At 47.8% G+C, this 17,991-nt stretch overlaps 1 protein-coding gene across 1 annotated transcript in view; it reads right to left on the bottom strand.

The window, feature by feature from the left end:
• IPO4 (importin 4) overlaps window positions 1–17,991 on the bottom strand; it is a 1,872,953-nt gene that overhangs the window by 790,767 nt on the left and 1,064,195 nt on the right. Inside the window, exon 22 of the mRNA XM_069238173.1 lies at window positions 633–738. Within this exon, the coding sequence (XP_069094274.1) occupies window positions 633–738 (106 nt within the window). The remainder of the gene's footprint in view (window positions 1–632; window positions 739–17,991) is intronic.

Genomic DNA, 17,991 nt, shown 5'->3' with positions numbered 1-17,991 from the left:
AGTACCATTTACTAGGGAATTATGGTGGCACCTAAAGGTGTTTCCAATTGTGCCAATGCATCACAACAGTTTTAAGGAAAGAGCTCTGGCCCAGGGAACCTGGTTAGCAGGGGCCATGGACACTACCATTTCTAGGCTACATCATACATCAGGCAAAAAGTGGGGGCTAACCATGTCAAAAAGAGGCCTTTTCTCACACCAGACACCTGCACTCAGCTTCACTCTTTAACGACCTCCTGCAACACTTTACAGCCTTCTCCTCACTTTTTGAATTCTCTAAGAAGCTGAGGACCTGGACCTTCAACAAACTAACCAAGGCAGACTCCCAACACCTTCAGCCTCAAACCTACTCCAGTGCCTGGATACCCTCATGCGTGAGACAAATCCACATTACATACCATCTAGACTGACTTCTGGGATTACTCTACAGATAGGAAATCAGAAATCTGCAGGTAGGAGAATCCATCACAAAAAGAGATCTTTAGGCAACTATGCAGGGATTCTGCTTTTAAAAGTTGATATATATTAATTAATGAATATCAATAGAGAAAATGACAAAACTCCTTCATATATTTTGCATTCCATCCTAAACACACCAGACCCTATTTTATCAGTGCAAAGCACTTCCCTACCTGCTGCATTCTGGTCACTTGGGTTTTTCTGCCAGACATGGTAAACACCTCTGCAAAAGTTGCAGAGGGCTTCATAAACAGCCTTTCTAACATTCATATGAGGATCCTAAAGAGAAGGAGAGACAAAATAGACATGAAAAAGTAAAAATATTTAGTATTTAAAAGATGACATGATTTTTTTAAATGGCTCTATACATGAAAACAGATATGGAACCTTTCCATGCACCAAGGCTGTACAAAGGTCAGAGTAAGAAAAACAAGATACAATTATGGAGCTTGGTGTAGGAAGTTGGCTACACAGTGGCACAATTAGATAATAGTAATGCTCTATTTTGTGGTAGTGAGGTCGAGGAGTAGGCTTATCAGAGGGTAGTGTTAAGCAGTTGTTCACACACAGGCAATAAATGAGAAGACTTAACTCCAGGCCAATAGGTTTTTATATAGAAAAATATAATTTTCTTATTTATTTTAGAATCACAAGATTCTGGAATTCAAGTGAATACATAAATTGTAAGGTACTTGGCATAGGTAAATATGGAACTCTGATTTAAAACAGTAATGGACACAGTTTTGGCAATAAGCTATTTTAAAAGTGGACACTGCAAAAACCAACAGTTCCTGGGGGAGGTAAGTACTGGTTAGTTTTTCAGGTAAGTAAAGCACTTACAAGTACAGTCTCCGGGGCATAGGCAGCCCACTGTTGGGGGATCAAGTCAACCCCAAACACCCAGCACTAGCAACACAGGGCCGGTGAGGTGCAGAGGTCAAAGTAGGGCCCAAATAACATAGGCGCCTATGGAGAAGAGGGGTGGCTCCAGTTTCAGTCTGCTAGCAGGTAAGTACCTGTGTCCTCGGGGAGCAGACCAGGGGAGTTTTGTAGAGCACAGGGGGGAGGGGGCAAAGACCAGGGGAGTTTTGTAGAGAACAGGGGGGGGGTCACAAACAGGCACACAAAATACACCCTCAGCGGCACAGGGGCGGCCAGGTGCAGTGTGCAAAGTAGGTGTCAGGTTTTAGATCGAAATCAATGGAGAGACCGGGGGTTCACTCTGGCAATGCAAGCAGGGTACAGGGGGGCTTCTCGGGTCAGCCACCAACTGGGTAACGATGAGGACTGTCTGCTGGTCACTCCTGCACCAGTAGTTGGTTTCTCTCGGGCCTGGGGATTGCGGGTGCAGTGCTTCTTCCAGGTGTTGGGTTCTTTGTTATCGGGCAGTCGCGGTCAGGGGGAGCCTCTGGATTCTCTGTGCAGGCATCGCTGTGGGGGTGCAGGGAGGTCGTCTCAGGGTGTCCACGTCGTTGGAGACACCTGCAGGTCCTCTCTGCAGTGTGGTTCTTCTGGACACGAGCGGGGGGCATCGGGTGCAGAGTGGTGGAGACTCACGCTTCCGGAGTGAGGAGGAGTCCCTTTAAAGCTGGTTTCTTGGTGTTTGTTTGGACAGAGCCCCTGTTCTCAGAAGTTTCTTGGTCCTTCGGGTTGCAGGGCAGTCCTCTGAGTCGACAGAGTTGCTGGTCCCACTGGATGCGTCACTGTTGCAGGTTCTTTGAGTCTGGAGACAGGCCGGTAGGGCTGGGACCAAGTCAGTTGTTGTCTCCTTCATCTCTGCAGGGCTTTTAAGTCAGCAGTCCTTCTTGTTTCAGGTCTCAGGAAATCTGTTTTCCTGGGTTCAGGGTCACCCCTAAATACTCAATTTAGGGGGGTGTTTAGGGCTGAAGGGCAGTAGCCAATGGCTACTGTCCCTGAGGGTGGCTACACCCTCCTTGTGCCTCCTCCCTGTGGGGAGGGGGGCAAATCCCTAATCCTACTGGGGGGGAATCCTCCAAAGCAAGATGGAGGATTTCCTAAGGCAGGGGTCATCTGACTCCACCTTGTTTTTCTCATTATCTCCTCCAGACATGCCGTCAAAAGTCGGGGCTGTGTCCGGTTTGGGGGGGGGGGGGGGGCATTTCCACTAGCTTTAAGGCTCCCCGCCAGGGGTTACAGGTCCTACAGGGGGAGGTGTGAAGCACCTCCATCCAGTACAGGCTTTGTTCCTGGTCACAGAGTGCACAAAGGCACTCACTCCATGTGGCCAGAAACCAGTCTGGATGTGGCAGGCTGGCAGAAACTGGTCAGCCTAGCACTAGTAGTTGGGCTGGTATACAGTTGCCTCTAAGATGCCCTCTGTGTGCATTTCTCAATAAATCCAACACTGGCATCAGTGAGGATTTATTGTGCTGAGAGGTTTGATACCAAACTTCCCAGTATTCAGTGTACCCATTATGGAACGTTTGAGTTTGTGTTTGACAAACTCCGAGATCATATACTCTTTATGGCTACCCTGCACTTACAATGTCTAAGAATGAACTTAGACACTGTATGGGCTTAGTGCTCATGCAGCTATGCACTCACCTGTGGTATAGTGCACCCTGCCTTAGGGCTTTAATGCCTGCTAGAGGGGTGACTTACCTATGCCACAGGCAGTGGGTTGTGGGCAAAGCACTCTGAGGGGAGTGCCATGTCGACTTAGTCTTTTTCTCCCCACCAGCAGACACAAGCTGTGAGGCAGTGTACATGTGCTGAGTGAGGGGTCCCCGGGGTGGCATAATAAATGCTGCAGCCCTTAGAGAACGCTCTGGCCCCAGGGCCCTCTGTACCAGGGGTACCATTTACAAGGGACTTATTTGTGTGCCAGGGCTGTGCCAACCGTGGGAACAAAGGTATAGTTTAGGGAAAGAACACTGGTGCTAGGGCCTGGTTAGCAGGATCCCAGCATACTTTCAATCATGACTAGCATCAACAAACGGCAAAAAGTTAGGGGGTAACCATGCCAACAGTGGCATTTTCCTACACTTGGTCTCCTAATTCTACTATAAATAACTTTCTTATCCTAGGGAAGCCAGAAGTTACGGGGTACAACTTATGGTACGTAAGAAAAAGTTACTTGCATTTGGTAACAACTGTTTTGGTGACACAGAATCTACCTGCTATATTTCTCACCTTTTGCTTGTTCCCAGGTGCCCGACTGGACAACCCTCTGTGAATGTATGAAGGGAAGCCAAAAAACACCAAACAATGTATTGCTGGTCTGGGAAGTCCTCTGGCTGCCGCTAAGGTAGATTCATATGTTATAATGGAATGAACAACATATTTGTTCTGGTGGTTACGTTTTAGAAATGCATAACAGATTTAATGCAGAGAACAATCAAACAAGACAATGTCCTCTTCTAGACTTTCTTGCCCTTCGTGTTGCCCATATAGTTGATTGTCATATCTGAAGTCTATAATCCTGTTGATGTGGTATCTGACTGCCCTAAGAGGGGACAGTCTGATTAACCTCCCCTCTTTGGTGGGATGAGGTGCTAGAAAATATGAAGGAAGCATAATGGACTGCTGCATACGGAACGAGGTTAGCAATTTCAGCAGGGAAGCTGCTTAGCCCTGAGAAATAGCTTATATGGGTAAAAAAAAAAAAAAAAAAGAGTAAAGGTGTTTGAGCACACCACGCATGTACTCGTGTATGTGCTGACTAAAAGTGATGAAAAGTCAAAAGCCACAACTGGCAGCTGTATAAATATAGAACAGGGCCCCCATATGATAGCACTTTCAAACATCTCAAAACTAGTGGGGACAGCCCCTTCAAAAAACTCAAAGCTATTAGGAGCTTGAACAGAAGGGATTGGTCTGGTAAATAATTTAATGCCACCAATTAGGATGCAACATATTCTTTAACTGTTTTCACTGCAGAACATTTGCTGGATCAACAACGGTGCAAAACATAAAACATCTGAAAGCTGTGCCCTAAGGGAAATCAACACACTCATTTGCACATCAGGCAACAAAATGGTCCCTCTTTGTAGAAGGGCTGTGTGCTGAATGGAAGACGTTAAACAAATTCCAATAGAAGGTTAAAAGAGCTCACCAATACCAGCTCAGTTACCAAGCATGAAAGTGGAGGCTCTGGAGAGAGACAGACAAAGAACCTGTCCCTCTGACTGCAAGAGGATACTTGCTCGATAAGGTGATGCAGGGAGAGTTTCAGAATTTTTTGACTAGTCCGGAGAGAGAGAGAGAGCGCGGGGGGGGGGAGTTAGGGAGAGGGGAGGCAATACTTATGTCTGTAAAATCTCTCTCATGGTAGAACCACTGCACGTGGAGACACCACTGCCAGAATGCAATAGTAACCAACAGGGGGGCAGCAGACCAAGCAGGTGGAGAACATTCAGGACTAATTCAAACTCTCTCTAAAAACATTAGAATCTTTTCGGGAATGTCCTGAATCCTTTAGGAAGGTGGGAAGGTTCAGAGAGATGAGTTCTGCTCCTATGAAAAGGTGGAGCAGAGAAGGCTTCAGGAGTAACTTGGGCAGACTGATGGGCAAGCCCAAATTGAACAACTGGGATGCATGGTGTAGGTAAAGTCACTCTTTCTGGCATGTTTACCTCCACTTTTTTCCTATTGTCAGTGTGCTTGGACTGTTGTCACTGGGATCCTGCTAACAAGGACCCCAGTGACTGTGCTCTCTCCTCTAAATTTGGTTGCCTTGGTACCCTTTCAACCCCACGATTGCCATTCCAGTGTACCCCCGGAAGTCCCTAGTATATGGTACTTAGGTACCCAGGGCATTGGTACACCAGGGATCCCCCAATGGGCTGCAGTATGTATTATGCCATGCATGGGAGCCCATGCAAACTGTGTCTGAATGCCTGCCATTTAGAGCCTGCATGAAAAGGTGCATGCACCCTTTAAATTCTGGTCACTACACCAGGTCACCCCTATGGTAGACCCTTACAGCCCTAAGGGCAGGGTGCAGGTTCCTGTGTGTGTGGGAACTCCTGCATAAGCAGAGGTGCCCCTATGAACTCCAGTTCCAATTTCCTGGACTTCTTAAGAGCGGGGAAGCCATTTTAGCTATGTACTGGCCATAAGTCACTATCTATGGTCCACCTACATAATGGTAACTCAGAACCTAGTCATGTTTGGTATCACACATGTTGGAATCATACCCCAATACTGATGCCAGTAATGGTGGCATGAATCCATGCACTCTGGGGGCTCCTTAGAGGACCCCCCTGGTGTTGCTCCTACCAGTCTTCCAGGGTCTGCAAGCAGCCCACGCTGCTGCAGCCTCCCAGACAGGGTTCTGCCTTCCGGCTGTTGGACCAGCTCAGGCAGGGGAAGGCAGAATAAAGGCTTTCCTGTGGGAGAGGGGTGCAACCTCCTCTCCCTTGAAAATAGGTGTTACAAGGGATGTAGACTCCCTGCGCCACCGGCTTGCTTTGAAGTGCACATTTGATACCATCCGTGCATAATCCATCTTGCACCAGTCCAATGACCCCCAGTCCCAGCTCTGGCACGAAAATACACAAAGGAAAGGGGAGGGACCACTTCTCTGTCCATCACCACTACAGGGGTGGTGCCCTGAGCTCCTCCATGTGGTCACTTGATTCTGCCATCTTGAAACCAAGATGGGCATAGGCCCCTGGGAGTATCTGAGAGGCCAGGTTAGGCAGATTACATCAGTGACCCCCTCTGATAGGTGGTCACCTTGCAAAGTGACCAAGCCCCTTTTTGGGCTATTTAGGTTCTCACTTGCAGGTGGGTCCCCAGATGCGGCATGCACGAATCCACCAGGACTCCTCTGCAATGACCTCTACTGCTCCTGGCCACCGGAACTGCTGCTGGACTTCACAGGAACCAAACAAGACTGCAACACCGAGACGACCTCGCCCTGCATCATTGTTTCCACGGCTCCTGTCAGCACTTCGCAACATTTCCACAGCTGTGCATCCTCTGGGGTCAGCAGGACTTTCGACTGCACCAAAGAAGCATGAAGAAATCTACCTTTGAGTGAAGGAGTCACTCCCTTGCATCCGTAGGCCCCTGGGTGCTGCTGACCTCTGCTGTCCTCTAGCTCTGCGATGATTCTCCAACACAGGTGGTGGTTCTGAGGGGTCCTCTGGGCCCTCTTTGCCTTTTGTTCAACTTGGGGACGGTGAGCCCTTGCTTCTTCCTCCAGGACAGAATCCCTGTGCACCACGACTGTTGCAGCAACCAACAATTGTTGACTTCTGCTCTGAGGGATCTTCAGGCTCCAAGTAGGCCTAGCCTCCAGCACTCTCTGTGCAAGGATAGTTTCCTCTCTGCTGCTCCAGCGAGGTTAGACTCCTCTTAAGGGGTGCTGCCAGGGCCTAACTGCAAATTACTGTGCTTGCTGGCAATGGGTTATTCGTGAGGGTTCTGCCTGCTTCTGCTGGCTCTCCTTTTTTCTTAGGGTCTACCCGGACTCTTCTTAAAGGGTCAAGTCCCCAGGACCTTGCTGGTCCTCTCCAGCCCTGCATATCTTCTTCAGCTCCAACTTGCATTTGCTTGTTGGTGGTCCTCCTGACCACTCACCCATCTGCAATCTGGCGACCGTCAAGAGTCAGCTCTTAGACAACTTATGGGACTCCTCTGCAGCTCCTGGACTCCACAGCTGTCCTTCACCCCTCACCGTCATCCCAGATCTTCACCCACAGAAGAGTGGGCATTGCCTCCTCCCCCACCTAGACACTCCTGCATGGACTGGACTCTGTCCTCTTCTTTTACAGGTCTTCATCCAGAATCTACCATTGGGTTCCACTGGTCTGGTCCTGTTCTTGCATTGTTCAATACTATGTCCACATGTTAGCCTATGGGACGACCAGGTAACTTACCTCTGTTCTCCTCGTCAGTGGGGGTCATCTTGATACTCACCTCTTGAGGTTCCATACTCTCCCACCCCTTGCAAACTACTCCACATCCTCTGGAGGGGGACCCATTCCCGCATTCCACTATTTTAGTTTATGTTTTGCCCCCCATCCTCTCTATAGGGCCCTTGGTAATTCTTGCTATTTCTAATGTTTTATGCTAATCCTTAGTACTTACCTGTACATATTTTGTGTGTACTTACCTCCAGAAAGGGGGATTGCCTATAGTAGTCTAGTTCGGTGTTACTATAATAAAATACCTTTATTTTTGCAACACTGTATGGTTCCTTTCATGTATGATAAGATACTGGGTGACTACTGTGGTACTGCAAGTGCTTCATACTACTCCTAGATTAGTCTTGGCTGCTCACAACAGCTACGACTAGCGAGCCTTAGCTTCCTAGACACTAACACTTACTAATAAGGGTTGCTTGGACCTCGCATAAGGTGCCAACTCCATAGGTGGCCACCACACACCAGGCCAGCCTCCTACACATGGATGTTCAGGTCTGACACTAGCTGTGGCGAGTTCATCTTCAGCAGCTAATTGCCCAGGTAGGGGCATACCAATTTAACCAATACACAATGCCACATTACCTTCTCCATCACTTTGGTGAACATTCTGGGTGACTAAGTAAGTCTAAGCGGGCAAACCACAAACTAGTTCATTATCGATTCTATAACGAACTACAGGTACCACCTGTGGAACTTCAGGACTGGTATTTGGAAATATGCATCGTGCAAGTCCAGGGACACATACAGTCCTCACATTCTGGCTGTAGGAGGCTGGCCCTCTATGTAGTGCACAAGGTTAGGCACACCATGTGTGGCTCCAGGCAACTACACGTTAGATTCCAAAGGCAAAAACCTTATGCTCTAATTTTTGAGGTAGCTTGGTCGAGCAGTTAGGCTAATCTTGGAGAACTGCAAAGCATTTGTTGTACTCACAGTATCAATCACGCGGCTCGCACACTCAAAGGAATAACACGAGAACAATTTATAAAAATACTTCAGATTTTTATATAATTTTTGAGACCAAGATTATCAAAATTGGTTAAGTACTTTTTAAATTATGGATTTTTCAAGTTTCAATAAATGCAGTCAGTGCGTAATTACACACAATAGGAAACAATGGAAGGCCACCTATAAAAAAAATGCAAATAAAAACATACAGTTCAGCTTTGGCAGGTTGGTCACAGTCGTCGTTGGGCACGCTGTGCCAGTAGAAGAAGTTCGGGCGGCTCCTCGTTCTGGTGGGAGCAGCTTTGGAAAGACTCTTGGAGCTGGTACAGGGCCACTGCAAGGGACCACTTGTAAAAGGTCTGCAGGGACAAGTTTAAAGGTGGTGCTTTGTAGTCGAGGTCGCAAAGTGTGAGGGACCCTTTGGACACAGCTGGTTCCTTATTGCAGGGCACAGGGCAGCCGATGCAGGGCAAGTTGTTGATCCAAGGGCCTTGCGCAAAGATGCCACAATGGTCCAGATGGATGTCAGAGACACGGTTGATTGCAGGACAACGGAGGAACTCTGGTGGGAGGTCCGGGGTGTCCTTGAAGTCCCTCGTCTGGTCCAGTTGCAGCTCAGGGGGAGCTGTTTTACTTGGGTTCCGATGTCCACTGACCAGTACCTGGGGTATTTGCACTTCTCAGCCACTGGAGTGCGCAGTGCCACTCAACGTAGTACACTTGCGGGATTTGTCCTGGCGGTCAGTGTCGTCGGGTCTGGCTGCAACTTCCGGTTCGGGAAATATTGTCCGGTCAGTGAAGTGACCCTCACTGGCTTGTTGGTTTACAGAGTGGTGCCTCCACTCCGAAGGGAAATCTGAGGTGCTTTGTAAAGCCTGGAGGTCCCCTGGGTTTCTTGGGGTCAGTCTAGGGTCCAGCTCCTCCACAGCAGCGATGTCTGGGTCCTCGTCGCAGCAAGCAGGGTTTGGCGCCTTTACTTGATGCAGCAGGTACACAGTTCTCTTGCTTTGGATCTTCTTTGGTGCTAGTCTTCTTTGTCCTTTTGAATCTGATTTCTTGGTCTAGGGGTGCCCACTAATTACTGAATTTAGTGGGCTTTCTAGGGGGAACCTGGTAGTGTCCAATGAGACACTTAGCTTACGGTAGGGGCATATTGCTCATATTGCCCTTATATATAGCATGGAGCACCCTGCTTTAGGGCTGTAAGGCCTGCCAGAGGGGTGTCTTACACATAGTAAATGCAGTGTATGGTTCCAGTTTGTATTTTAGGTTTGCACCAGAAATGCAGCCTGCAATGGCAGTGTTGAGTGCATCTGGATGCATGGCCCTAGAGGGTGGGACAATCCGTGCTGCTGCACTCAGGGGCCTACCCCTAGCACCCCATGCCCTGGGCACCTAGGTGCCCCTTTACTAGGGACTTTAAGTGGTAGCCAATTGTGCCATTGCATCACAACAGATCAGGGAACCTGGTTAGTAGGGGCCATGGGCACTACAATTTCTAGGACATATCAACTTCAGGCAACATGTTGGGGGATAACCATGTAAAAAAGAGGCCCTCTTTCACACGGCCCTATAAAGACCTGAGCTGATGATAGCATCTTGAATTTCACCTTGTGAAGACAGCACTTCAAGATCCCGGAGGTCTAGGAGTTGAAGGAGATGGCCACTGCCCTTGGGAACAAGGAAACACAAGAAGTAACATCTCTGCCAATTCCCTGTGCAGGGACCAACTCCACAACTCCTTTCTGCAGAAGTGCCACAACCACCTACTGGAAAATTCAAGTGCAGTCTTGAATTTCAGTCATTGAAACTAACTTGGCTTTGACTGTTGAAAGTGGTTGTTCGAAACCTCTGAAGCCTTGCTTATATCTGCCCTGAGACAATCCACTTTTGGTGGTTCTGACCCCAAAGGGCACCACCTCTCATTCCCAGTAGAGGTGTCTAGCTCATTAGCATTTTGGAAAATTCTAAATAGTTGGCTCTATCAGAGTCCACAGGAAGGAGCAATTTAGATGCCTCACTGCTATTGTCATCCACTTGGGAAATGGTGTGAGGCATCTGCATGTGATCGAAATCTGACCCAAATATGTCATCCAGTCGTTGCTAGTTCTACTCCATTTGCAAGGGCCTATGCTGGGTTTTCTGCCTGTATCTGCCCTCCTCCGTAGTCCTTTGCCCTTAACATCTAGTGCTCATCAGTATGGCTTTATTTTGAGGCAGTGAGGTGAGGCGGCTGTGAAGGCACTAATATCAGGCAACAATATAGAGGGGCCACTGGATGAGTCACAAATGGTGGTGTGGCTCTTGCTGGCACTGGAGCTATAGTTTGAGGCGGGCACCTGAGGGTTGACCTGCACATGGGAAATACCCGCAGGTGGCATCTCAGTAAGGTACACAGTTGTATCAATGACGCCTGCAGGCACACCCAGAGGGAACTACTGAGCTTCCAAATATAGCTATCTTCGCATCAATTTGGTTGCCCTCAGATGCAGTAAACTCCAGGTATGCTGGCAGGAGGACTGGCACTGGGGGTTTGGGTTCTTCAGCAACAGTGATGCTCTTGGCTTTTGTACGCCTGAGGCTGCACTACTAGCACATCCTGAACTCATGCCTGATTGTCATGCTTCCACCCCAACAACCAGAAACTGGCCGCATGGTTTCTGAAATCAACAACTGTTCATGACTGGAGTGGCAGGCTTAAAACGTGACTTCTTTAGGGGAACCACTATCTAAAACACTGCAAACATTTACAAAAATGAAAAACAGCTTGGATCAATGTCGAACACAAAAGGCGGCTCTATATGCCTCCAGTGATGTCACATCTGGGCTATAACTGACATCCAGATGAAGTTAACACCACCTGCAGGTGAGCTACTGATATATTTCTGCAGAAAGATGCATCCATTCACTTAGGAACTATTTCAGTTCGACTGGATTGACAAAATACTACATTTCCAATAGGAGCGATGCAAGCAGTTACTGCTTATTCCAAAAGGTGGGTGTTGGTTTGGTGGTGCTGATGCACGTAATAAAAAAATAAGGTCCAGTCAAATACACACCTAATAAAATACATTGTTCTTTATTTACAGCAGGAAAAGGTAGAGGTGCAAAGATTATTATAATAGAGATCTGCAGGTACTAGAACCTTTTGGGGCTTAGACTCCAAAAACTTATTACATTGTGTATGGGGCAAAGCACTAAAACAACTGGAAATAATGTGTTTTACTGTGAACACTGATTGTGATGTGCAATGCTTCTTGGCCATGGAACATGCAGAGTGACACTGTCAAACAACAGAAAATAAAATTCAAGCAGATTTATAGAGTTCTTTATAGCTCATTGGATCCGTTACGCATCTAGCATCTCGAGTAAAGCTATCAAAGTATGTCTTATGTTTATCCCATGAATCATGCAGCACATCCATGATCTATGCTATAGGGCCAAACTGCAACCTCCACACGTCCTAGGACTTATCCAATTTTTTGGGAGCATCACGGTTTCGTCTAACACTTTTTCAGCCAACATGCACCAGTCCGTGTTCTTTGCCCATTCCATGATTCCCTATTTACATGCAATGTCTTGCCTGGCTACCATCATGTCTAGTTTACAAAAGGTGCCTCTGCACCTCAGCTTGGTTTGGTCTCTCTAGATCCCTAATAAGGAGCAGCTGATCATTTACCCCAAAACAGAATGTCTGTATTAGGGGACATTACTACAGGAAATGCAGAAATGCACTGATCAACTTGCAGCCAATGAGGCATCCAATTTCTCCAATCATGCCAAATCATACCATGTTCATGCGTGAAGTATGAATGATACAAAATTATTATTTGGACCAGTCTAAATCTTACTCTTATTGCAAATTATCATGGGCACCTCCAAGTCACCTTCATCTACTAATATCCCTTTCCCATTTCATTTTAAGTGTTGTGAGTGCCACGTTTATTGTGGATTAGTGTTTGCTATGTTAGGGATATGGCATGCTTGTGTAGCTGTGTCGCTGGCACCAGACACTCTAGTGGGAAATGGCTCCCTGTTGCAATTACCCCCCACGTTTTGCCTGATATTGATGCTGACGTGACTAAAAGGTGTGCTGGGACCCTGCTAACCTGGTCCAGCACCAGTGTACTTCCACCTAACCTGTACCTTTGTCTCCACAATTGGCAAAGCCCTGGAGCACATATAAGGCCCTTATTAGTGGTATTCCTGGTACCAAGGGCCCTCTGGCCAGTGAAGGTCCCTAAGGGCTGCAGCATGTCTTATGCCATCCTGGGGACCCCTCACTCAGCACATGCACACTGCCTCACAGCCTGTGTGTGCTGGTAGGGAGAAAATGACTAAGTCGACATGGCACTCCCCTCAGAGTGCCATGCCCACAACCCACTGCCTGTGGCATAGGTAAGTCACCCCTCTAGCAGGCCTTATAGCCCTAAGGCAGGGTGCACTATACCACAGGTGAGGGCATAGTTGCATGAGCACTAAGCCCCTACAGTGCCTAAGCAAATTCTTACACATTGTAAGTGCAGGGTACCCATAAAGAGTATATGGTCTGGGAGTTTGTCAAACACGAACTCCACTGTTTCATAATGGCTACACTGAATACTGGGGAGTTTGGTATCAAACTTCTCAGCACAATAAATCCACACTGACGCCAGTGTGGGACTCATTGAGAAATGCACACAGAGGGCATTTTAGAGATGCACCCTGTATACCAGTCCAACCACTAGTGCTAGGCTCACCAGTTTCTGCCAGCCTGCCACATCCAGATGGGTTTCTGGTGACATGGGGTGATTGCCTTTTTCACTCTGTGGCCCGGAACAAAGCCTGTACTGGGTGGAGGTGCTTCACACCTCTCCCTGCAGGAACTGTAACACCTGGCGGTGAGCCTCAAAGGCTCAAGCCTGGTGTTACAGCGCCCCAGGGCACTCCAGCTAGTGGAGATGCCCACCCCTCAGGACACAGACCCCACGTTTGGAGCCAGGTCCGGAGGAGATAATGAGAAAAACAAGGAGGAGTCACCCACCAGTCAGGACAGCCCCTAAGGTGTCCTGAGCGGAGGTGACCCCTGCCTTAGGAAATCCTTCATCTTGTTTTGGAGGATTCCCCCCAATAGGATTAGGGATGGGCCCCCCCTCCCCACAGGGAGGAGGCACAAAGAGAGTGTAGCCACCCTCCAAGACAGTAGCTATTGGCTACTACCCCACCAAACCTAAAAACCGCTATGAGTATTTAGGGGGTGACCCTGAACCCAGGAAATAAGATTCCTGCAACCTGAAGAAGGAAGGACTGCTGACCTGAAAGTCCCGCAGAGACGACAACTGACTTGGCCTCAGACCTACAGGCCCGTCTCCAGACTCAGAGAACTTGCACAGCGACGCATCCAGCGGGACCAGCAAACTCTGAGGACTCGGAAGACTGACCTGCACCTAAAGGACCAAGAAACTCCCGCGGACAGTGGCTCTGTCAAACACGGCAACAAAAAAAACATCTTTAAAGAAGACTCCAGCCTAACTCCGGAAGTGTGAGTCTTCACACACTCCACCTGACGCCCCCGGCTCGTGTTCAGATAACCAACACCGCAGAGAGGACTCCCAGGCGACTCCAATGATGTAGACACCCTGAGTCGACCTCCCTGCACCCCCACAGTGACGCCTGCAGAGAGGATCCAGAGGCTCCCCCTGACCACGACTGCCCAGTAACAAAGGTACCCGACGCCTGGACATAGCACTGCATCCGCAGCCCCCAGGACAGAGAGGAACCAACCACCGGTGCAGGAGTGACCAGCAGGCGGCCCTCATCCTAGCCCAGTTGGTGGCTGGCCCAAGAAGCTCCCCCTGTGCCCTGCCTACATCTCCAGAGTGACCCCTGGGTCTCTCCATTGTTTTCTGCCTACAACCCAACACCTACTTTGCACACTACACCCAGCCGCCCCTGTGCCACTGAGGGTGTATTTTGTGTGCCTGTTTAGGATCCCCCCCCCAGTGCTCTACAAAACCTCCCTGGTCTGCTCCCCGATGCAGGTACTTACCTGCTAGCAGACTGGAAACGGAGCACCACTGTTCTCCATAGGCGCCTATGTTATTTGGGCCCTATTTTTACCTCTGCACCTGACTGGCACTCTGTTGCTGGTGCTGGGTGTTTGGGGTTAACTTGAATCCTCAACGGTGGGCTGCCTATGCCCAGGAGACTGCACTGAAGTGCCTTACTTACCTGAGAAACTATTACTTACCTCCCCCATGAACTGTTGCTTTTTGCACTGTGTCCACTTCTAAAATAGCTATTTGCCATGTTTGCCAAAACTGTGTACATTACTGTTTTAATTCAAAGTTCCATACTTACCCGTGTGAAATACCTTACAATTTATGTACTTACCTAAATTCTGAATCTTGTGGTTCTAAAATAAATTAAGAAAATATTTTTCTATATTAAAACCTATTGGCCTGGAGTTAAGTCTGAGTGTGTGTGCCCATGTATTGCCTGTGTGTGTACAACAAATGCTTAACACTACCCTCTGATAAGCCTACTGCTCTACCACACCACCACAAAATAGAGCATTAGTATTATCTAACTTTCCCACTATAGACCTCTAAGGGAAACCCTTGGACTCTGTGCACACTATATCTCACTTTGAGATAATATATACAGAGCCAACTTCCTACAGGGCATATTATTAATAAATTGTAGCTGTGCTTAGTATTCAAGTAGCAAGTGGTTAACTTGGAGGCGTTTATACTGGTGTGGGTCTGAGTGCTTGAATTCCTCCTGTAGGTACAGCAATGATTTTAGACCATTTAGTAGCCAGATATCCACCACGTATGAAATCCTGGTAGTAGCCAATTTGTGCTGTGCTTCCAGGTATCCATTCTTGAGTCTTCAAGTATGATGAAATACCACAAGATGTTACCAACATCGGTGTCCCCTACTCTCCCCAATCCCATCTGAAGTTTTGCTCCATCCAGGCTTTAATTACTGTTTTGGTGTGTTTGGGCAATATTATCAGCCATTCTTGATGGATCGTATTGCTCACTTTCAGGGAGAGCCAGCATTTTCTCAAATGCAACACACAGACATTTGTATTCACCAAGGAGGCTCATCAAGTTGTAGTACAGAAAGATTTGCTTCTCTTTGGTAATTTGCATTACCAGATATCAAAAGACTTCTTTATTAATTTGAAGAAGGTGACTTTTTTTTTGTGGGTGTGGGAGGTCAGAGGAGTCAAATTAAGTCATGGAGGATAGTAAGATTTGGTCCCTGGAATGTGCAGACTGGAATGTATCCCATATATGTTAATTGTGGCCAAGATCCTGATGACAGAGTTTGTGGAATCTGTCAAATTAAGCAGTAAGTTGTTCGCATACAGGGAGATGGCATTCTCAGCAGGTCATACCTCACCCTCATTTTACAGCAACTCTTCAGATCCAGCAGGCCAGCAAATGGGCCGAAACTGGTCTTGGGTTGCTGCTGTTTCAGCTCTGGGAGGACCTGACCAGGCAGTTCAGGCTGGACTGTTCCTAATAGGCAGGGCAAGCATGATTTGCATAGAGCTGGGTCCAAACTGAGGTGGCGTGGTGGGTAAGAATAGAAATGGGCTAGCATTCTACTTTGAGTGATTGCTAGTTGTTAGATTCATTGCAACCATTTATCTTATCACTTTGAGAGTGTTTGATGCAGCGCTCTAAGTGGTCTGATGTGGTTGCGTGCTCACTGTGCCACAGGATCCAAGCTAACTCCAACTACAAAACCCCTATCAAGGAGAAACTGTTCTGGTCCTATCCAGACTGTTCTGTTTGAAGCAGGGTCAACTTTTTGCATTTCTCCTATCACTTTTTGAGTTTTCATTTAACAAACTGAGTGGCAAGAGTATGCCGAGACAAGGGTCCATGCTCACTGTGCCACTGGAGCCAACCTACCCTGACTGACCTGCACCAATCCATTGCTTAATTAGTCTTGGGTTGCATGTGTTCCAGATCACGGAGGACCTGGTCTAACAGTTCCCATCACATTTTGTTTGCTTTTAGCAGCAAATGAAAAAAGAAGGGGCGAGATGGGGCTTTCTTGGCATGTACCTCTGCAAAGGGGGAACATTGCAGACAAGCTGCTATTTATCCAAACTCTGGCAACAGGCAATGTTTAGCAAGATCCATGAAATGAACCGCAGACCAAATCACATCAACCTATGTACCATCAGGAGGAAGGGCCCCTCAATTGAGCTAAATGCTTTCAGGCATCTAATGACAATGTCATTGCATGTTCTTGCATGCCCTTTGCCCAGTGTAGACAGCGGTACAGGCACCATAGGCTGAATCAGGTGGATCTAGGGAGCATAAACTCATATTAGTCTGGGTGTAGTCTGGGTAGTAATCCTGGGTCAGATTCTGCATGATAACATGGGGAAGTTGCAGTGTCTTGCAGATCAATCTTGTAGGTGAATCAAGGCTCCCACCATCAGGGGAACCCTTAAGTAACCCAGGACAGGATTCCTCTTTGCTTTCCTAAGTGCAGGCAGTCTCCCTGTGACTATGGAGGATGCACAACAATGAGTACTGCTGAAGACTTGCAGAACTTGGAAACAAAGTTGCAATAGGAGCCCACCTACTGGTTACAGTCTTGCTGTGAGTGTCCAGGTTACATGATGGCTTCTCTGAACCCAGGGATGTTGGTATCAAACATCTCAAATTATTAAACCCTCACTGTAGGAAAGTAGCATATTTCTGGCATAGTTGCCCCTACGTTTTGCCACTTTTTGCCTGGAGTAAGACTGTTTAGATTGTAGTAGACTGGGATCCTGCTAACCAGAATCATAGTGTCAGTGCTCTCTTCCCTAAATTAAGTTAGGTAACTTTTTACACCTCACAATAAGCATACTGGTGCACCCATGTAAGTCCCTAGTATATAGTATTCAGATACTCAGGACACTGGTACACCAGGGCGCGCCCATGAGCCGCAGCATGTATTGTGCCACTATTGGGGGCCCATGCAAACTGATTACAGGCCTGCTATTGCAGCCTGTGTGAAATGGTGCATGCACCTTTCACACCAGATATAAGGTTGGTCTTATATCACAGTCACGGCACTGTGACCATATAAGTCACCCCTCAGGTAGGCCCTTCAGCCCAAGGGCAGGGTGCATGGTTTTCAATTTGAGGGCACCCATGCGTTCATAGAGGTGCGCCTATAAACCCCGGACCACATTTCCTCAGCTTTGTAAGTGAAGTGAAGCCACCTGAAGGTATGTAGTGGACACTGGTCAACACAAGATGTCCAACTAAATAATAGCTTTACCAAACATACATATTTGGTGTCAAACATGTTGGAATCATGCAACTACACTGATTCCAGTGTCAGTTACATAATCCAATGTAGATTGTGGGTTCCCTAGATGATCCTCCATATCTGCCTGTACAGCCTTGCAGGGTCTGGATGGTAGCCTGTGCTGCTGAGAATCCCAGACACTTACGTCCTCCTGCTGCAGAGCTTAACCTGGGTAGGGGAAGGCAGAACAAAGGATTTTCTATAAAAGAGAGGTGTGACCACTTCTCTTTAACAAATAGGTGTCACTGGGCTTGGGGGGTGATGCCTCTGAATGCCACCAGACTGCTTTGAAGGGCACGTTTGGTGCCCTCCTTGCATAATCCGGTTTGCACCAGTACAGGAACCTTCGGTTCCCGCTCAGGAGCACAACTACACA

Source organism: Pleurodeles waltl, chromosome 6 (genome assembly GCF_031143425.1).
Source record: "Pleurodeles waltl isolate 20211129_DDA chromosome 6, aPleWal1.hap1.20221129, whole genome shotgun sequence".
Classification (NCBI taxonomy): domain Eukaryota; kingdom Metazoa; phylum Chordata; class Amphibia; order Caudata; family Salamandridae; genus Pleurodeles; species Pleurodeles waltl.
This window is presented reverse-complemented; position numbering and strand designations above follow the sequence as displayed.